Below are 22,151 nucleotides of genomic sequence, written 5' to 3'. Positions count from 1 at the left end.
ACCATCCCCCTCTCAGCTGAGGGGAGAGCTCAGAAGTGCAAAAGCCAAATGCTCTTTTTGCCAGGCAGGTACAGGACCAGAGACCTGGATTGAGCAAGGCTGGCACCAAAAACCAATTTGGACCAGTTTGGTCCAAAAAGGCAGAGCAGACAGGGCCATGAAAGAATCACATAGCTGACTGTATTTGAAGGAAACACTATCGTGGTAATAGAACTGGAGACATTTAAAAATTATATTATTTTTTAAGTAATCTTCACTATGTGGGGCTCGAACTCATCACCCCGAGATCAAGAGTCACATGCTCTACCAACAGAGCCAACAAGTCGCCCCTGGAGACATTTTTTAAAAGATTTTATTTATTTGTCAGAGAGAGAGAGAGAGCACAAGCAGAGTGAGTGGCAGGCAGAGGGGAAAGCAGACTCCCTGCTGAGCAGACAGCCCGATGTGGGACTTGATCCCAGGATTCTGGGTTCATGACCTGAGCCAAAGGCAGAGGCTTAACTGACACAGCCACCCAGGCATCCTGAGACATTCTGAATAATGAAAAATGGCTAGCCTAAAACTGGACTCCTGCTGTTCCTTCTGCTTTCCCTGGCTGCCGCCACCACGTGACCTAACATCACACACACACACACACACACACACACACGAGCCACTGAGAAATCAGTGCTCCCAGAAAGCCCATCTCATTCAGTGGTGCGTCGTTCAAAAAGAATAAGCACACCATTATTAGGACAAAGGTGCTCTGAGAGAGATGAGGAAAAGAGCAGAAAAACCAACAAAGAACAAGTTTCTCAGGAAAATGTTGCCATAAATCAGATAAAACTGTGACAAATGTATTTGTTCATACAGTTTTTCTAAAAAATTTAATGAAACAATATTCTTTATAAAGGAGAACTCACTGATTTCTTCATTCAGTAAATATTAAGTTTCTAGTATTATACGTTGAAGATGTCAGTAGATAAAAGACATAGATCTCTACTTTCATGACACCAGTGAGAAGAAACAGACAATAAGCAGTAAACATGACAAAGAGATAAATAACATTTATCACATGATCAAAATGATCAGAGCTTGGGGGCAGTAGAACAGAGGCAGGATAAGGGGGCTCTATAGTGCTGGGTGGGGACTGGGGTTGATGTTCACGGTAATTTTGGAAATTGTGGTCAGGAAGGCAAAGACTAGAAAGTTGAGGGACTTAGCTGTGGGGACGGCTCAGGGAAGAGCTTTCCAAGCAGAGGAATATGTGTGCTTGGTACCGTTAAGAAACAGCAGTCAGTGTAGCTGTAGCTGAGTGACCCAAGGAGCAGACTAGTAAGGACTAACCCGCAGAGGTAGAGCCCAGACCATTTAAGTCTTGTAGACGACCGGAAGGAGTTTCGCCTTTATTCTGAATGAAGTAGGAAAACTTGGCAGAGTTGGGGGCAGAAAAATGACATGCTCTGTCTGATTTTTAAAGGATCTTGTAAAGTATCTTGGATGAGAGAGGGATCTCAGTATAATACAATTGGGGAAAGACCCCAGAAGGTGGTTCGGTCTAATCCACCTCAGCAGGCTGGTAAATTTGCTAATACAGGACCAGGACTAGCCTGTTTTTGCATATCCTCACAACATTGTCAGTCATCTGTTTGGTAATTAGTTACTCTCACAGACAAATTCTGTCTTACGTATACATTACATACATCAAAAACTCAACTATTTTCAGGGGCCGAACTGATAATGATGGTGCGAAACAGCTGAGAGAATAAAACAATACAGATTGTGGGGAACCAGAGGCGCGCTGCCCACAAGTTCAAGTTCCTCTTTCTGACTGTGCCTTTGTGTGTGTGAAATTACATTACTTCAAACAGTCGAGAACATCAGTATTCACTTAAAACAATATAACCCACGCGGATATTACTTTTTTGTTCTTAAATTACCTACAGATTAATCCCGGCACCAAACTTTTGCCTTTGAAGGACCTCTGCTTACAAGAACCCAGTGATCTACGTGCTGTACTCTTAGTTAACAGTAAATCCGACATGTGAGTCTCGTGGTGGGGGGGAGGGATGCAGGGAAACACATAAGGCTTTTTGTCTGTCCATCATCACGTGAATATATAAGATTTCCAGGACAGTATCCTTTTGCTCCCCTGTATTTGGCATTACCCCGAAAACAAACACCAATCCGTAAACTCATAGCCTGCTACAGAAAAGACCATGAAATCACCACCAACGTGGTTTTTCCTCTGACCCCCTTTTACCACTCAATTCCAGATGTATTTCTGTAGTCAGTGCTTCTTACTCTGCTGGTAACATGAAGTAATTGAAGAAAGTGTAAGTAGATAAGAGCAAACCAAAACGAATTATGTTTATAAGGCTCCACAACTGTATGCAGGACTCTAACTTCGGCCCAGAGGTTTTCTGTGTTGTTGCTTTTTAAAATATAAAATAGGAAGTAAATACTAAAGCTAAAAATGAAAGCTTCAAAATGTTTCCTTAAAATGTTCATGTATATCTATATATCTGTCATAATTTATTTTATGTGATGTATTTTTTTTTAAGATTTTATTTGTTTATTTGACAGAGAGAGAGAGATCACAAGTAGGCAGAGAGGCAGGCAGAGAGAGAGGGGGAAGCAGGCTCTCCGCTGAGCAGAGAGCCCGATGCAGGGCTCGATCCCAGGAACCTGGGACCATGACCTGAGCTGAAGGCAGAGGCTTTAACCCACTGAGCCACCCAGGCGCCCCTATGTGATGTGTTTTATAAAAATATTTCCAGTTCCAGTTCATGAACAGTAAATCTTTTTGTCCTACCTTCACCTCTCCTTTATGCTTTCATTCTGTCACTGCTAAAAGTCAGCTCCCATTATGATTTTCCGGGAAAAAAAAAAAATCTGTTTTTTAGGACAAATCTGGTATTGAAAAATAAAGCATTTTAACTTGTATATAATTTCAAAAATTTTAGTTCTCCACCTCCATCTATGGAAGATAAGTCATCAGACATTGGTTACGGACGGAGTATTTCTTCCTCATCTTCTTTAAGAAGAGCAAGCAAAGAAAAGACAAAGTAAGAAAAGGGTATCTTTTCTGTACTCAAATAATTCTCCCCTCGGTCTGGGAGTAAGAACGAATTTAGAGTGTAGATTTGGGCCAGTTAATTCTTCTCATGCTTCTAGTATGATCATTTCATAACTGCCTTTTTAAATTGTTGTGGAAAAGATCTCTGGGACAAGTAGGCTTTGGGTGCTGAGTGCTGGGAACTTCCAGTGAGCCCTGGAGCACAGGACACAGGAGCTGTGAGCTGGCTTTGTTTGATTATCTTTGCTGGAGCCATGCCTGGTGCTCAGCCTCCTGAAGGGAAAGGGAGCCCAGGCATGTCATGGCAAAGAAACATGTCTTCCAAATGACCAAATGCCCGGCAAATGTAATGTTTTATTATTTCTCATGATGGAAATCAATGATGAGTTTTATCTTGTCCTAAGAACAAATAGTCTTCATTTTAGTGCCGGATTTGGATCCCCTACGGAAGACAGATCAGAACCGACTTCTGGACGAAATACGGCTCTTAGCAAACTCGCCATGAAAGAGAAAGGATCAAGGTAGGAAATGTAGGACTGTCTCCTTTTCCAAATGATCATCGTGGGAGGTCTTGATTCCCCACCCAAGGGGCGGCCTTTAAAATAGGAAGCTTTTCTTGTGGAATCAGGATGTTGTACGAGGCAAGACTCATGAAATGTAATTAAAAAGTAACTTCGTTTCTGTCTCTTGGAATCTCTTGGAATTTTTGTCTCTTGGAGTCTCCCACCCAGAGGGAATTTCTTCTCCTGCCTCTGGGTGAGAACTCAGGTCACTTTGATCAACTGTGTACCGTCCTACAGACACGTGCATTTGAAAACAGCAACAGCAGTCTCTACCCAGTCATTTAAAAGTCCAGCCCTGTGTCGCGATCAACGTAAAATGACCCTCTGCCTCCCCTCCCGCCCATGCCCCCCCCCCCCACTGCCTTCGCAGATAGTGAGCCCCACACACCGGAGTGCGGTCCCCTCTCTCTCTACCTTGTGCTTCTATCACCCCCCCTTCCAAGCCCCTCCCGCCCAACACCCCCGCCCCCGGCATCCTGCTCACCCAGAGAACCCTCCGACCCTTCAGGAGGCAGGGAGAGGGAGGAAAGGGAAATAGGACCCAGTTCTGCCTTGATGGAACAATTAGAATGTGGTTTCATGCTTTTTAGGCCTGGCATGTTTCAAACATGCTTTCTATATGTTTACGTATTTTTAAACCTATTATTTCTCTAATGAGCACTTTCCTGGATTCCTCAAAAACCCACTTGGACCTCTCGCCACACTCCGTGACCCTTTAATTATTGTTGACTTAAGCCCTTCAGAACCACTGTGGTATTGGAGGCTGTTGGCACACATTTCGAGCATCCGCTTTCTAAACTGAGACAGCCCTCTACGGTCTCCTGAGGTCCGGGCAGTGGTTTGCTCTCCTCAGACCTCAGAGCTGTTTCTCGTCTGTTTCTGACCTCATTCTCTATTGTCAGTCTCCTTTGCTTCTTATCTGCCCCTCTTGCTCCAGGACTGATACTTTCTGCCCTTCCCCTCCTCCCCGCCCCTTCCTGCCTCTCCCCTCCCTTCCTCATCCTGCCCCGCCCCCCACCTTCTCTTCCTGTCTTAACTTTCCTCCCTGGGCTTCTCTGTGCTTCATTCTACTTGCATGGAGACCTCCTTGAGGACAAGACCATGTTCTGACTTGAGTGATTTCTCTTTCCATCCCTAGTGCTTAGCCCAGGGCTTGGTGGGCATACAGAGGCATTCCTGTTTCTTCAAGAGGATAGAAATCTGAACGTCTGCCGGAAAGGATTATTTCTGACAAGGTCCACTGTGATAAACCGTGTGTCTTGAGCAAGTTGTTTACCTTCTCTTTGCCTGAGCGTCCCCCCCCTCAGTACAATGGACATAACATAGGGTGTTCTGAGGCTTAAATAAATTAGCGTGCGGAAAGTGTATAGAGCAGTGCCTGGCGCAGAGGAGACACTCAGCAAAGTCAGTACAGTTGTAGGAGACAGTTGCACGGAGCCCAAGTCCACTCAGCCCTTGCAGGGATGCGGAGGAGACTCCAGAGTCCGATGCGGGAAATGCAGCCATCCCCTCGAGGACGGGAGCTGGGAGGAAGTCAATAGAGTCTCTGTGTGTCTCCCTCTCTTTTTCTCTCTCCATGTGTGTGGCATCTTCTTTACAGATGCTTTGTTATCCTCCTTGACTTTCTGTTGGCTACGGCCTCATCTGTAACCGTAGTTTTTATGGGACTTTGGTTTGCCATGGGGACAGATCTGGCTCCAGTTCCAAGCAAACTTTCAGTTCTAAAGCCCAACAACTATCCAGTGCATACTTGTCAGAGAGACCATCTTCCCCTTCATAGGCCATACAAGGTATGGGCTGGCTTTGAGGCAGGTGTCTCCCTTTGGTCTACCCAGCCATGGCCCTGGGGAAGAACTGGCCTTCTGCCCTCTTGATAAGGGAAGGGTAGGCACTTGTCTGATGGGAGACCATTGCACATATATTGTACTTAACATCATCAGTCAAAGTGTACTTTTCCCTCTGGGGCCTCTGATAGCGTATCAGCTTTAATCCTTGGTGATTCTGCTATTCTTGGCAGAATATCGTCTTGTTTTTCTTATAGCTTAGTCTGGTTCTTAATCCTAAATCTTTTGGGAGAGAATGGACAGTCCAACCGGTTTGAAAGTTATTTTGTGTACTTGTAAATATCAAAATGTTGATCTTCAGGGAGGCAGAAAAAGAGAGGGGGAAACAAACTATGAGAGACAAGATCTTAACTATAGAGAACAAACTGGGGATTGATGGAGGGAGATGGGTCGGGGATGGGCTAGATGGGTGATTAGGGTTAAGGAGGGCCCTTGTGATGATGAGACATGCATGTTTTATGTAAATGATGAACCACTGAACGCTACTTCTGAAACCAATATTGAACTCTTTGTCAACTAGCTAGAATTTAAATGAGTTTTTCAAAGTGCTGATCTTCGGATAGCCATGGGTTCTTAATTACAATATTTGATAGTTGGATTTTTCTGTACTACTCACATGTTTATCTCATTTGATCCCTACCTTCTTGTTTGATGGTAAGTCCACTCTTTTCTGGCCCTTTTTGTTATGTCCTCATCTACCCATCACAACTACCTTATATGCTGACATGCTCCAGGATTCTTCATGTACTCCCACTCTCACTCTCCATGGTTTTAGCGACTGCTGACATGTATGTACCCCTCTCCTGAGTCCAGCCTTCTCTCTCCTGCTGCCCTGTAAGCAATGTGTTCCCAATGAAACTCATTGTTCCCCCAACTGCCAAACTTCCTCCTCCTCTCTTCCCTAGGCTGGTGAATGTTACCATCTTCCCATGTAATTGCTCAACCTCGGAATCATCTTAAAGTCCTTCTTTTCCTTTCCTGTCCTACACTGACTCTCAGTCCCATGCATTCAATGTCTCTTAAGTCATGGTTTTTCTCCATTTTCACCTTTATGTCCCCAGTTCAGGCCTTTGTATTACATCTCAAGTCACTAACCTCCTTTTTGTAAGATTCTTCTGCCTTTTGTATAGCCCTCCACAAACCCATCCTCCATGCTACCCCCTGAATTACCTTCCCTGAAATGAAAGGCTGATGATGTTATTCTGCCTAAAGCAATGATTCCCTGTCATCCTCCAGATGAAGTCCAAACAGCCACCATGGCGCCCCTTCTGATTGTCTTACATGTCTCCTAAGCATGGCAAATTTTTATTATTATTATTATTATTTTTTTTTTGCATGGCAAATTCTGACTCATTATATATTTTGTTTTGTGAGGCCTTCCCTAGTCACCCCACGTTAGGTATTCTCTTTGTGTTCACTCCTTCGTGAATGCAAATGGTCTCATATGTAACCTGAACTACTTGCTTTTGATCTATTTGTCTTTCTTACTCAGCAATGGACAACTTGAGACCTGGGACCAGGCCTTTTTCATTTTTATAGTCGTAGAGCCTAGACTAATATTATGAACACCAGGGACAGTCAAGAAATATTTATAGATTAAATATTCATAAATAATTTCAAATATTGAGTGTTGGTTGTTGAAGGGAATAGAGGTTTGACTCCCTCCCAAAATGCCCCAGGAGAATAAGTAAATAAATGAAGATAATTATTTCTTCTCACACCATTTCCATTCTCCTCCTTGTCCCTGAATCTTCTCCCCACTTGAAGATAAACCCTGATGTACCCCTTGTCCCTGAATCTTCTCCCCACTTGAAGATAAACCCTGATATACTCCTTGTCCCAGAATCTTCTCCCCACTTGAAGATAAACCCTAATGTACTCCCAACATTCAAACAGATTGTTAGCATGAAGGAGAACACACATTTTACGTTCAGACAAAACTGGTCCTTTGTTTTCTTATCTCTAAAACAGAAAAGATCCTTGCCTCATAGAGGTTCTGTGACAGTAAGTGAAACTATGTTTGCCCAGTGCCTAAACCATTGCCTGGCATACTTAAGTGATAAGTGTATGTCCAGACCTTTACCCCTTCTTATTCCTGGGTCCACTGGGGAGATAGGTTGGTCATAATCTTGTTGTCTGTCTTTTGGTCAACCCTTCTTGTCTTGTGACTATTAGTCCTTTGGATTGTGGAGATTGAATAAAACATTTTAACTCTATTCATCTGAGAATGTTTAATGTTACCACGAAGTTACTGAGAGGTACTGACAAAGAATGATGAGCCATCTAAGACCACAAAGTGGCTAACTTCTTGAAAGGAAGTGGAGAGAAGGGATGGGAAACAAGCAAATCAATTATGTGTGTGGGGGTAGCCTAATATGGATAAGGAAGGAATGATTTTTCTCTTTCTCCTCATGAATATCGTCACCATATTCTACGTAAATTAAAATCTGGAAGCAACATGGTCTCACTGGGTAACCAGCAACCAGATTATTTTTGCATGTGAAGGTTTCAGTCATGCTGTCCTTCGTGGGAAAACACTCATGGGAGAGGTGATTAGTTTCCTCTTTATTCTTGATACATTCCTAGGCTTCACCGGAGCCAACAAATCTAATATGCCCTCTGAAGCTTTTCTTTATGAAGACCATTCTCCTTGCAATAAACATTTACTATACCTATTTGTAAATGTATTATAAGTTCTATCTGTGCTGTATTTTTGTACTCAGACCAATTTTCATAAATATTTAAGTTGACTGTGTGTGAGTTTATTATACACACTTAAAAGTTTATTGCTTTCCTGTCTCTATTTTGTTTCCTTCCATTTTGTTTATCTCTGGAGTCTTCTAGAAATTTACCACATGTACTTAAACATTTCTGCTGTTCTGTCTTGATCTTCATCATCGTGACTTCCTAAAATATTTTTATTTTTAAAATAATTTCCCTCAAGCCCTTCTTTTTAACCTTAGCTTAGCCATTTTTTCTCTTCCCCCCCAAATCTGGACTGACTACAAAAGTCTTTCAGAAATAGATACTGTCTCTTAATCACCCTTAACATCTTAATCATATTTAAATACCTTCTTACCTTCTTTTCTTGAGATTATTCATACATTCAGCAAATATTTACTGTACTAGGTACTAGGAGCTGTTCTAGTGTTATAGATACAGCAGTGAACAAAACCTCTGTTTTCAAAGAGCTTACACCTTACTGGGACATTGACAAATGACAAAATAAACTACACACACACACACACACACATGCATCCTTCTAAGCCCAGAATACATTGTGTGTCCACTTTGTACAATACTCTCTTTGGGTAGGTGGAACAGGATGCCCAATGGGGATAGATTTCTAGAACATCTTGAGTTTCATATTTTTATCACCCATGTGGAATTTATTGATCAATACCAGGCATGATAGTTATTTTTCATATACCAAGATCTTCCTGCCTAAATTGAAACCCCATGTGGGCCAGATTCATGACTTACAGTTCTCCCAGCAGGCTTGCCTTCTAATTTATTCAAATAGTTGATGATGTCAAAAAGGAGTGAGTGATTAAACTTTGAAAATGTCAATGCACAATTTGGAGCCAGACAAATCTTAGCTGCCTACCTTCCCATCCACCTATGAACACAGAAACGATCTTTATTGTTCTAGATTCCCACAGTAAATCTCTGTTTTCTGAGGTAGTTTTGTTCAAGCCCCTGTAAGAAAGTTAAAAGTCCTGCTATCTTTAATCACAAATTGATGTTCTTTCTGAGGATTAATTTTACGAGAGTTAATTTTGTTATTTCTGAGCACTTGTTTCCATATTTATTTAGAAATGAAATTCCTTTAAGTATTAAAGCCCTCATTAACACAACTGAGCAGACTTCATGGGAAAGAAGTCCAAATGAAATACTTCCATAAAGAGCTGTGGGAAACTACAGTTCAAGAGCTCCATTAAATTATCCCTTTTTAATCACTCAATAAGATTGCCCTCCATGATGCACTTAGCCCTGTGTGCTGGCTAACATCTTCTACGTGCCAAATCATTCTTTCTTTCTCCTGGAGGCACACTCTGTGAGAAATACAACCTGCTTTGTTTTGTAGGTGGCTCTGAGTCAAATTGTCCAATATTACAAAGCTACCCTGTAACTGGGTTTACCCTGAACAGGTAAACCTAAATATGCTTCCCACCATTCTAATTGACCTTCCAGTGGTCGTTCGTTTTTTCCTAAAGTCTTCCTATGGGTGTGAAGATGTTCCATTTACAAAAAAACAAAGGAAAGTGTTTAGATGGTAGAGCTGGAAAAATACGAATTTTTGCTTAAAGATTTTACCATAATATGTGGTGAGTGCATTTCATACATGATTAGGCTCAACCCTTTACTTAGCTATAGTCAAGAGAATATTGAATTAGAAAATATAAAACTTGGGGCTCCTGGGAGGCTCAGTCAGTTAAGCATCTGCCTTTGGCTCAGGTCTTGGTCCTGGGGTCCTAAGATCAGGCCCTGCTCAGCAGAGTCCTGCTTCTCCCTCTGTCTCTCTCCAATAAATAATAAATTTAAAAAAGAAAATATAAAACTTTTAGTATTTGTTATGATCACAGAGTTTTGTGTAATTCTCCAAAAGCATTTCATAAAATTATTTTTGTATTTTTACATCAAAATAAAGAGAAAATTCATGTGGCCATTAGCTGACCCCCTTTCCCTTCACCTTGTACTTCAAGAAATACTTAAAGATAATTCCTGCCAATGTACTGCTTGTGGAACAGAATGCTCAATAGTTGCAAGGACATAATTTAGGAAATTCACCTGACCTAGCCCCATTTTCTTGGCTAGCTGGGGATATATTATATTTATATTTATATTTATATATAGTTATGGCCTAGATTTATTATAGCAAAAGATATAATACAGGAGCTGCAGGAAAAAGACACACTTAAGCAAAGGCTATAGAAATCACACAGAGGTTTCCTTGTCCTCCCTCCCTTTCTGCTAGCATAGCATAGGATGCAATTTTCATGTGGGAGATAGCTCTGCCCAAGGAAGTCCCCCTGAGTCATGGAATCCAAAATTCATAAAAGCGCATGCTCCAGTTTCCTATAGGGAAACTCCAGTTTGAATGGCAGTACATTTCTCTCAGGCTAAAAGGAAATGGCATAATATTTCTCAACTGCTAAAGAAATCAACCATGTCTTCTGTCTCTTCGAAAACTATCCTTTAGCAACGAAGAGGGGGAAGTAAAGACATTTCCAAGCAAAGGAAAACAAAGAATTTATTCCTGATAGTTCTACCTTTACATACTGACTAGTTACTAGAAGTTCTTCAAACAAGAAGAAAATGTTGAAAGAAACTGGAAGCATCAAGGAAGAAAGAAGGAATAGCAAAAAGAATTGGAATATGGGTATACACAATAGCCTGTCTATTTCCTCATGAGTTTTATAAACCATATTTGATGATTGAAACAAAAATGAAGAAAGGTAAAGAGACCTACATGGATGTGAGGTTCCCACGCTTCCCTCAAAGTGGTAAAATGTAGATAAATGTGATAAACCACCTATGTGTACTAAAATCTTACAGTAACCACTACAAACCAATACAAAGAGCTATACTCAAAAATGGTGCAAATAAATCAGAGTGGAAAACTAAAAAAATGTTCAGGTAACCAACAAAAAGTCAAAAAAGGAAAAACAGGGGTAAGAACCAATCAAAAGGCAGAGATTGGCAGAGTGGATTTAAAAGTTATAATGGAGGGGCACCTGGCTGCCTCAGTTGGTAGAGCATGTGACTCTTGATCTCAGGGTTGTAAGTTTGGGCCCCATGTTGGGTGTAGAGACTACTTAAAAATAAAATCTTTTAAAAAATGTTATGTGGAACTATATGCTGTTTAAAGACACTCACTTCAAATTCATTGGTATAGGTAGGTTGAAAGTGAAAAGATGGAAAAAAATACCATATAAACATTAATTTTTTAAAAAGCAGGAGTGACCTTTTAATATGTAATAAAGTAGACTTCAGAGCAAAGAGAATTTCTAGAGACAAAGAGGAACATTACATATGGCAAAATGGGTTAATCCACGAGGAAGACATAATGGTCTAATAATGTTAGCACCAAACAGCGGATCCTCAAATACATGAAGCAAAAACTCATAGAGCAGAAAGTAGAAATAGACAAGTCCGAAATTATGGCTGAGGATTTCAACACTCTCCTCTGAGCAACTGACAGAACTACTTGACCTGAAATCAGCAAAGATATAAAAGATTTGAACAACAATAAATAGGATCTAATCAATATATAGTAGAATACTCCACCACTAACAACAGAAAACGTATTTTTTTCAACTTCATGTGGAACATTTACAAATATCCAGGGTCATAAAACAAAGCTAAGCAACTTTAAAATAATTGAAATCATACAGGATATGATCTCTGACCATTATAGAAACAAACTAGAAATTAACAACAGAAAGACAACAAGAAAATCTCTAGATGGGCAGAAATTGAATGACACGTTTTTAAATAAACTATGGGACAACAGTCTCAAAGGAAGTTTAAAACTACAAAGAACTGAATGAAAGTGAAGATATAGCATATCAAAATTTGTGGGATAAAAGCAAAGCAGTGTTTAGAGGGAAATTTATTTTACTAAATGTATTAAAATGAAAGGAAGGTCTTGAGTCAGTAAGCTAAGCTCTTACCTCAAACTAGGAAAAAAAAAAAAAAAAAGCAAAGAAAACCCAATACAAGGAGAAGGAAGAAAATAAAAAGGGCCAAAATCAATGGAATTGAAAACAGAGAAACTGCAGAGAAAGCAAATGGAATCAAAAGCTTATTCTTTAAAAAACATCAATAACATTGAAAAGCTTCTAGCAAGACTGACAAAACATAAAAAAGAAAATATGTAAGTTATCAATATTAGAAATGAAAGAAGGATTTATCATCACAAACCCTACACACATTGAAGGATAATGCTATGAGCACTTTAATTCAGCCACTTAGAGGAAATGAGCAAATTCATCAAAAACTGCAAACTACTAAAACTCACCAAGGATGAAATAGATGACTAAATAATCCAGAACTATGAAAGAAATTGAATTCATAAAACCATTTCTAAAAAGAATCTCCTGACCTTGATGGTTTTAGTTGTAAATTCTGCTAAACATTTCAAGAATTAATAACAACTCCAAATAGTCTTTTTCCAGGAAATAAGGGAAAATGTTTCCCAATGTATTATCCTAATGCCAATATCAGAAAAGGCAGTTATACAAAAAATTATGGGGATGCCTGGGTGCCTCAGTCGGTTCAGCCACTGCCTTTGGCTCTAGTCATGATCCCGGGGTCCTGGGATCAAGTCCCGCATCAGACTCCTTGCTCAGCGGAGAGCCTGCTTCTCTCTCTGCCTCTGCCTGCTTGTGCGCTTGCTCTCTCTCTGACAAATACATAAAAAAATAAAATCTTTAAAAAAGAAAAAGAAAATTACTGCTGAATCATGAATACAGATGTAAAAGTCCTCCATGAAATATTAGCAAATCGAATCCAGCAATACATAAAAAGAATAATTCATCCAAAAGGAGTTTATCCCAAGAATGTAAGGCCGGTTCAGCATTTGAAAATCAATGTAATCTACCATATTGACAGTATAAAAAAACCCGCCATGATCATATTAATTGATGCAGAAACGTATTTGACAAATTTCAACATTATTTATGATAAAAAAAATACAACTGTCAGCAAAACAGGAATATAAGAGAACTTTCTCTATCTGATGAAAGGCATCCACGGGGCGGGGGGGGGGGTGAAGAAAACTACTGATTATATTTTAATGGTGAAAGACTGGATGCTTTTTTGACAAGATCATGAACAAATCAAGGATAACTATCCTTATCACTCCTATTCAACATTGTATTGGAAGGCCTGCACATTGCAATAAGGCAATTTTTAGAAGTATGAAGATTGGAAAGTGAGGGGGAAAAATAATTCCTATTTGCAGACAACAAGATAGTCTAAATAGAAAATCCTTAAAGAGGGTCGCCTGGGTGGTTCAGTGGGTTGAACCAGTGGGTTGAACCACCTCTGCCTTTGGCTCAGGTCATGGGATTGAGCCGTGCATTGGGCTCTCTGCTCTGTGAGGAGCCTGCTTCCTCCTCTCTCTCTGCCTGCCTCTCTGCCTACTTGTGATCTTTGTCTGTCAAATAAATAAATAAAATCTTTAAAAAAAAAAAAAAAGAAAAGAAAATCCTTAAAGAATCTACTTTTGTTGTTGTTGTTAAGAAAAGAATCTACTTTTTTGTTGTTGTTATTTATTTATTTGACAGAGAGAGATATCACAAATAGATGGAGAGGCAGGCAGAGAGAGAGAGAAGGAAGCAGGCTCCCCGCTGAGCAAAGAGCTCAATCCCAGGACTCTGGGACCATGACCTGAGCCAAAGGCAGAGGCTTTAACCCACTGAGCCACCCAGGTGCCCCAAGAATCTACTTTTTAAAAAACATCATAGGACTAATAGGTGAGTTTAGCAACAGATCAGGATATCAGGTCAATACACAAAAATCCTATTTCTATATACTGACAGTAAAAAATTGAAACCCCAAAATTTGTCGACTACCATTTTTAATAGATTTCAAAAGGAAATATGAAATAAAAATGAAAGTGAAACAAAACTTATACATTGAGAACCATCAAATACAAAGGAAATCAAAGAGTCACTGAATGAGTGAAGAGATATACCATGTTCATGTGTTGGAAAATTCAACATAGTAAAAATGTCAGTTTTCTCCCAAATTGATCTATAAATTTGGTATAATTCCATCAAAATTCCAGTAGGATTTTCTGTAGATACAGACATGCTAATTCTAAAAACTTTATGGGAAGGTATATAAGATAATTTTGAAAAAGAAGAATAAAGTTGAATCTCTCTGATTTAATGATTTGTGATAAAAATACAGTAATCAAGATATTAGTGAATGAGTCTTATATGCCTTCTAAGAAAAGTGTCTTTTTTGTGTGTCTGTTTTAACCAGTAGTTGACCCAGTTGATTTCTTCTTCTTCTTTTTTTTTTTTTAAGTTGTATTTTTTTTAAGTTGTATTTTATTTACTTAATCTCTACACCCAGCATGGGGGCTCAAACTCACGACCCCAAGATCAAGAATCACACACTCTTCCAACTGAGACAGTCAGGCACCCAGACCCAGCTGCTTCCAATCTTCAGCAAGTTTCAGCCAGTGTTCTGTGGGTTGTCATTTCCACGGTCCGTCTGGTTTCCAAAAGCTTGGCAGTGCTATTTGGAACAGTCCTGACTGTGTGTCCAGCTTAGGATTTGGGTGGTGGTCAGTTCCATTGTTCCATCCTTAAAATCTGTGATGTACTGTTTAGGGTCAGAACTATGTATACACAGCTTGGGGGTGGGCAGCGGGTAAGCCCAAGAATTCATAAATAACTTGATTTTTTTTCCCTGAGCTTTTCCCTCTTCGTGATCTCCCTTGTCTTTGTTGGTTCCTTGGAGGTTTCTTTTTGGTCCTCAAGCCAGAAAACTTCATTTATCCTGCCCTGCTGTACTCTTACCATGACTGCCCCTATATCTCCAGCCAAGCAACATGAGGGCTGAGCAAGTATAAAGTTATTTTAGGTTCTTATGAAATGCTGATGTCACCACTGCCACCACTGTCACAGGATTCCTTAGGGGCTGGGGCACAAAAGAATGGAGGGGGGAAAAAAAGAACACAACAAAACACAGCTTTCCTCCACCCTGTGTCTTTCCTGTTTCTCAAGAGGGCTCCTCCTTGAGCTCTGTCTGTGCGAATGCCTACTTCCAGATTTGAGCTGTGTCTGGTTTGGAGAATACTGGAGGAAAAAATAAACTCACCTTCTGTTCAGTAATAATTCAAAAGATTTTCTCAGATCTTCCTGCTACCATTTGCTTTTCAGAGTCTTCAAGTAGTGGCCGAATCCTGTCCAGGTTTGATGGACTGTATTCAGTAGGAGGAACAGGATTAAATGTGCCTACTCCATGTTACTTGGAATAAGAACACATGTCATTACTTTTGCCCAGCTCATAAGTTAATGAGGGAACCAGTAAGACATTAATATTAGTCCAAAGGACATTTGGTCCAAAGGACATTTGAGGATCTAGGTATTTATATCCAGTTTAATTAAGGAATGTTAGGAAAAGATCACTGAGTTACATAAAAAACAACAACAACAGCTAGTTAGCATCCTACAGGATAATAAACTATAGCCTCTGGCAAGATCTTCTCAATCCACAGAAACAGTTTGCATCTCTACTAAACAAACACATGTTAGCTAGCAAATTCTCTAAGTTTGAAGCAATTAATTCACGGAATGTTTTAATTAAACTATCTTTACAACTAAGTACATTCCAGTTTTCCTAAGTACAGAATTAAGTGCACTTCACCAGATAAACTTTAGATAAGGGATGCCTGGGTGGCTCAGTCGGTTAAGGCACTGCCTTTGGCTCAGGTTCTGATCTCAGGGTCATGGGATCAAGTCTTGCGTCGGGCTCCTTACTCATTGGGGAGCCTACTACTCTCTCTCCCTCTACTTGCCTGTGCTGTCTCTCTCTACTACTCTCTCTCCCTCTACCTGCCTGTGCTGTCTCTCTCTGTCAAATAAATAAAATCTTTAAAAAAGAAAAAAGATAAGCTTAGGTAAATCTTCACTCCTGTGTGACATGGATGTCAGCCTTATTTTATTTTGCTTTTTTTCCATGTTTTGGATCATTCTTTTTTTAAAAAAACAGTGATTCAGACTCTTCCTGCAGAAGGTCTCAACTGAAGCAAGAAAGGATGTAAGACTGGCTTAGACTCCCTGAGGAGGCCACCTATTTTTTCCCGATTCAATAAATGTTTATTACGTACCTACTACGCACCAGACATCTGGCTAGGCAATCGTAGGCAAGACCAGTGTACTATTTTCATAATACATATCAGTCACGTCATATTATCTTGAAAGCTAATTTCTCTTACATAATATAGAGACTATAAAATGCTATCGTTGTCATCAAAAATTTGAAAGCTGCATATGATACAGTCGTTAAGGTATAAAATACTCTATTTCTTGGGTGCTCTTCAGATGAACTCGGAGCGCAGTTACTGCCTGTTCATTTCATGACTCTGATTGCTGCTGTTTCCTCTCAAAGGAAAGGCCGAGGGAAAAAAGAAGAGGAAAAAGTGAAGGAGGAAGAAGAGGTTGCAGCAGTCCCCAAACTGATCGGAGAAGGGAGCCCCGATAAAGAATGGTACCCTCCCTCCGACCCGGACTTCTGTGTTTATGTGTATGAAGTGACCAAGTCAATATTCCCCATAACGAATATCAAGGAGCAGATTGAGGCTCTTGCCAAGTAAGTTGTCTCTATCTACATAGGCATTTAAAGTTTCTGAAGCAAAGTTTTTAGTGGTTTTTTTAGTTTTTTTTAGTTTTTTTTAGTTTTTTTTAGTGGTTTGCATTTCTTAGCCCATTTTCAGCTAACAACACCATAATTACTGGCCCCCACTTCTGACCCTGAAGCAGAAACACAATAAATTGAAAAAATGCCCAATTTCTATTTTAGGTCCCATTTCCGCCAAGAATCAGAGCTAGGAGCTGGAAATTGCTTAAAGAAAAATGCTTTTGTCATTTTCTCCAGCTAAACCATTAAGGCATCGTTCAATGTGATCCTGGAGAAGTTAGGAATGAATCAAAAGTTTGAAAATTAAATTACTCCAAAAATTAAAAAAAGAAAGAAAGAAAAAATTAAATTACCCCTTAGGTACATGGGGTGCTCATGATTTAAAAGAATCCTGTTGTGAATTCTTTGCAAACTCACAAATTATTTCCTTTTTTTAAATTTTTTTAAGTTGAAATTCAGTGGATTAACATGTGGTGTATTTTTCGTCTCAGAGGTAGAGTTCAGTGATTCATCGGTCTTCTATGACACCCAGTGCTCATTCCGTCACATGCCCTCCTTAATGCCCATCACCAGGTTACCCCAGCCCCACAAATTCTTTTCTGATACAAATAGTGATCACTGATTTTTTGATCAGATAGATGTCTGGTATTTTGCATTTTGCGTTGCTCTCAAGTGAGGGTGTGCACGCTCTAAGGGGTGGCTGTTCGGGCAGGCTCCACGCTCTGCGGACACCAGGTGACGTTGCCTTCCTCATTAGAGCATTTAATGTGAGTCCACTAAGAGAAATCTGAGAACTGGACTTGGTAGCTGTTAGGGATTAGGAATCACAGGAAGCGGAGGGTGGCCTCTGTAGCTGGCACCAACAACCCGTAAGTGAGCTACTGGATCCTACAACAGCTGTAGTCTCCACGAGAGCCTGGATCTACTCCAAGTAGACGTGCCTTGCACTCATCAAACCTGGGTGTGACAACTGCAAGAAACACAGCCGCCAGATCATTGACTTCTCGGCAGCCAGAACTGGAAGAGAACATTTTTGGCGATGGAAGTTTTCCTGATGTCCTTGAGAAGTGATGACGTGCGCAGAACTCTGAGCTCATTTCAGCATTTGTCAGATGTCCCATGCTCTGTTCCTATCAGGAACACTTTTCATCATTCCCAAATAATTGTGTGTTTTTGTTTTTTTAACCTGAGCCCTTTATGCAGCGAGATCCAGAGCTTTGTCCCTGTGCCTTTGGTTCCCAGCATTCGTTACAGGACTCCTGGTGGAGCCCATGGGCCAGCTCTTTCCCCACCCCTTTCTGGTTTTCGCATGGCTCTTCTTTGCTTGATCCTATGGACAGCAAGAGGAAATTCTTTCTTAAACTTTGCAATTCTGCTTCTACTCCAAGATGTAGGAGCCTTCAACAGAGGATTTTTGGAGGTGTGTATACTAACTTCTGCTGGGAGAGCTTCCAATAAGGAGGAAAGCCCCAGGCAAAGCACGCCACCCAACTTAATTAGTTCTCCTTCTGCCCCCTTCCACTCTCCTCTTACTTCAGTGTTACATGAATGCCTCTAAATAAAAAAAAAAAAAAATAAGACAATTTAAAAGGAAAACACTTATAGGACTTGAAAATATTTCCAAATATATTCCCAATGGGAAAATTTCCAGTGTGTTTTTATTATCCCTTTGTTCAAATTCCTTAAAAGAAGGACCATATTTAGTACAATGCCTTGGATTTCAGATTGAAACGTTTGAAAATATTTTTCAAGAGCAAGATAGAACTTGAAGACTGCTCTGATACAAATTTAGTATGATATTGATTTGTATCTTGTTGTAAATATTGAAATTAACATTTATTTCTTCCTTTGTTTGAATGAGTTTTGAATTGTGTTGAATGAAAGAGAATTTCAGTTTACACATGATAGTTTGAAGACAACAGGCATAATGTTAACACTCTTATAGTACGTTAAAAAAAATAAAGCCAATAATAAAAGTCAGAGGAAATACAGTTTTTGCACATATAGTTATACTCAAAGCATCTAAAGTGAGATATTAAACTTGATTAATTTGATCTCAATGTAACTGAAACAGGTATGTGGCAGAAAAAATGGGTGGTAAAGTTTCAAAAGAGAAACTACATGATTTCAGCTGGGAACTTCATATAAGTGAACTAAAATTTCAACTTAAATCCAATGTTGTACCAATTGGACTGATCAAACAAGGAATCTTCTACCATCGAGCTTTGCTTTTCAAGGTACTTAAAATGTTTTGTTTCATTTGCCAGTAGGTAAAACTGTTTGTCTTTATCATGATGGTGTGAGCCAGCGGCTAACATTTAACTGGCTCATACTAATCCTATCATTTAGAGTTACTTCTATTTGAGATATGTATGCATGTGTATATTTGTTAGACTATCAGAAACATATTCATTCAACATTTATCATACATCTACTATAGGCCAAGGGCTCTTCTATGATCTGGGAATATAAAGATATGAAATTGGTAGCCCTTACGCCAGCTACCTAAGGAGACTTGTGGGTTCTAAGGAGGTGTCAGGGAAAGTTTCAGGGAGGAAGTGATATGCATCCTGAATATTAGAGACTACGTAGAAATTCAGCAGGTAAAGAAGGAAGACAAGAGCATTCTAAACAAAGCTAACATTTTATACAAAATAACAGGAATGAGAGCCCCTGGTCCATTGGAGGAATGCAGAGTAGTTTGTCTGGATGTAGGAAAGAGGAGAGGTTGGGTGAGGCCAACAGGCAGATCACAGAGCACCATGGGAGTTTGCACTTGACCCTGTGAGAGCCACTGAATGTGGTTAAGGGGAAAGCAGTAACGTGATTTTGAAACACCAATCAGACAACAGAATGGGGAATTGATTAGAGCAGGGGCAGGACTGGAGACAGAAGGACCAACCGGAAGATCACTGCAGCCAGAACTACGGATGACCTTTACTTCAGCCATAGCTGTGAGGGTGTGAAAAAAGGTGTGAGTGTACAGGGAGATTTAAGAGATACAACTGAAAACAGTTGGTGTCTGCCTAGGTGTGGTATGAGGGAGTGCATGAGAAGAACAACGTGATTTTCAGGTCCTGGGCGGGGCAACTGGTAATGACGGCATTAGTCACTGAGATGAGGACACTCAACAAGGATCAGATTCAAGAAAGAAGTAGGTGGTTTTTTCCTCCATTGTCTCAAGTATCTGGACTATAGAAGGAATCTGCAAAAATGGTTTTTGAACTATAGACTGAATGTAAAGATTCCTACCCCCTCCCAAATACCTACAAACCTCTTTACATCCATGTGTATCTTGTTTCCAGTTCTAAGGTAATTCGATCTCTAATCCAAATGCCAGCCTTCCCTATTTTCTTGGATTTCTTGCTTTATCGAATTTTCTCCTATCTTCAATCTTTCTCTCTATTAGCTGTTTTTCCTTGAAAATCTAAAGTTAAGTCTATACTACTTAAAGAGGAAATAGAAATCTTTTCTCATCATAGCTACAACTACTCCCAAAGCTCCTATTACCATGACCACCATCATTTTGAACTACGTGTCAAGCACTTGATAAATGCAATTGTGAAAGTCTCAGAAATGCCAAAGGTTGAAATTACTACCCTTGTTTGAAAGACAAGAAAACTGAACTCAAAGAGGGAACTTACCCAAGGTCAACCAGAAGCCCAGCTGGAGCCTGAACCCGTGCCTATCTGAATCAAACCTACCACATTGATTCTATATGTAGATAATTCTCATTCTGGGTCAAAATTCAGAGTCATCTCAGCATCTTGTCCTTCCTCTGTTTCCTTAGTTTTTCTCCTCAGCCCACTGAAGTCTGGCCTTGGCTTCCTGTTAGAACGGACCCCAGGAATCTATCGTCTGTCTTACTTGATATGTCAAAAAATTTGCCACTGGTCCTTCTTGTCCCTTGACACCACTCTCTTTAGTCTTTTGAACTCTCTCTCCCCCTCACCTCAGTCACCTTTGGTGACCTCTTTTCCTCGACCCCTCTTCAATGTAGGGCTCCCTCACGGTTCCACCCAAGACCTTCTCTTTTCTTACTTTATATATTTCCTACAGTGAGGTCCTCCGCTCACATGGCCTTAAATACAAACTGCCAAAGGCACCCAGATTCTTTCCTCTGTCCCCCAAACCTCTCCTGATTCCTGATCTGTGTGTCTGCGCACAGTGGGCTGCACCCTAGTGTCTCACAGGCACTGTATTACTGTGCTCATGCTACCCTCACAAAATCCCATACTCTGGGGGGTTTAATCAGTGAACACTTTTTTCTCACAATTGCTGAGGCTGGGAAGTCAAAGATCAGGCTGCCAGCGGAGTCAGCATCTGGTGAGGACCCTCTTCCTGGTTTGCAATGGCCACGTTCTGCCTGAGTCCTCACATCCCAGACAGACAGGAGGCTCTGATCTCTTCCTCCTCTTACAAGACCATTAATCCCACAGTGGGGGGCTCCATGTTCATGACCTCCTCTGAACATGACTACCTAAAGGATCCATCTCCCAATACCACCCAGCTGGGGAATCAAGGTTTCAGCATATGTGTTTGGGGTGGGGAGGGGCATGAATATTCAGTCTCATCATGCTAGACTGAACCTATTACCCTCACACCTGCGTGGAGTCACACAATTCAATAGCCGGGTCTTGCCCACCCCTGACATTCTGACCGCCAATACCAATGATGAAATCTTATCCTTCCGCCCTCCTAAATCATTCACTCCTATGAATACTCTTCATCCTCCTATTTTCTTCCAGTCTGCTGCCTCCTTTTTGGCTTTGCTTTTCCCCCTTGGAAGCCTGGATGAATTATCCTTGGACCTTATAACTGGCTCACCAACTTCCCTCACTTTCTTGACCCCATCTGTCCTCCCCACTACCTTGCCAGTCCCCCCACTGGCCTTGGCTTCCTGTTAGAATGGACCCCAGGAATCTATCGTCTGTCTTACTTGATTTGTCAAAAAATTTGTCACTGGTCCTTCTTGTCCCTTGACACCACTCTCTTTAGTCTTTTGAACTCTCTCTCCCCCTCACCTCAGTCACCTTTGGTGACCTCTTTTCCTCAACCCCTCTTCAATGTAGGGCTCCCTCACGGCCCAGTCGGATTGCTTGCCCTTTTCACCGTGATGCTCGGGCTTTGGAACTTGACAGTGGGGAATGCCACAGCCAAGTCAGCATCCCCAACTCACATGGACAGTCATGTAGCCTGGCCACTCTTTTCCAGCTCCTGGTCACAAGCTTTCCCTTTTCTCCTCAGCAGCTCTGCCCTACACCTGCCTGTCCTTCTACTAACACTTTCATCTCTGCCTCTTTC

At 40.7% G+C, this 22,151-nt stretch overlaps 1 protein-coding gene across 5 annotated transcripts in view; it reads left to right on the top strand.

The window, feature by feature from the left end:
• The window catches only part of ARMC3 (armadillo repeat containing 3), a 91,384-nt gene that overhangs the window by 66,520 nt on the left and 2,713 nt on the right, over positions 1-22,151 (top strand). For 3 of the 5 annotated variants that reach the window (XM_059183937.1, XM_059183936.1, XM_059183940.1), the window contains 5 exons: positions 1,926-2,023; positions 2,946-3,047; positions 3,472-3,579; positions 16,599-16,799; positions 18,922-19,084. In XM_059183937.1, coding sequence (XP_059039920.1) covers positions 1,926-2,023; positions 2,946-3,047; positions 3,472-3,579; positions 16,599-16,799; positions 18,922-19,084 — 672 coding nt within the window. Of the gene's footprint in view, positions 1-1,925; positions 2,024-2,945; positions 3,048-3,471; positions 3,580-16,598; positions 16,800-18,921; positions 19,085-19,877; positions 20,002-22,151 lie in introns of all 5 variants that reach the window. The other 2 variants (XM_059183939.1, XM_059183938.1) reach the window with 2 other exon arrangements.

The sequence above is a fragment of the Mustela lutreola genome, chromosome 8 (assembly GCF_030435805.1).
Source record: "Mustela lutreola isolate mMusLut2 chromosome 8, mMusLut2.pri, whole genome shotgun sequence".
NCBI classification, from domain to species: domain Eukaryota; kingdom Metazoa; phylum Chordata; class Mammalia; order Carnivora; family Mustelidae; genus Mustela; species Mustela lutreola.
Note: the sequence above shows the minus strand (reverse complement) of the source record. Positions and strands in the feature narration are given on the sequence as shown.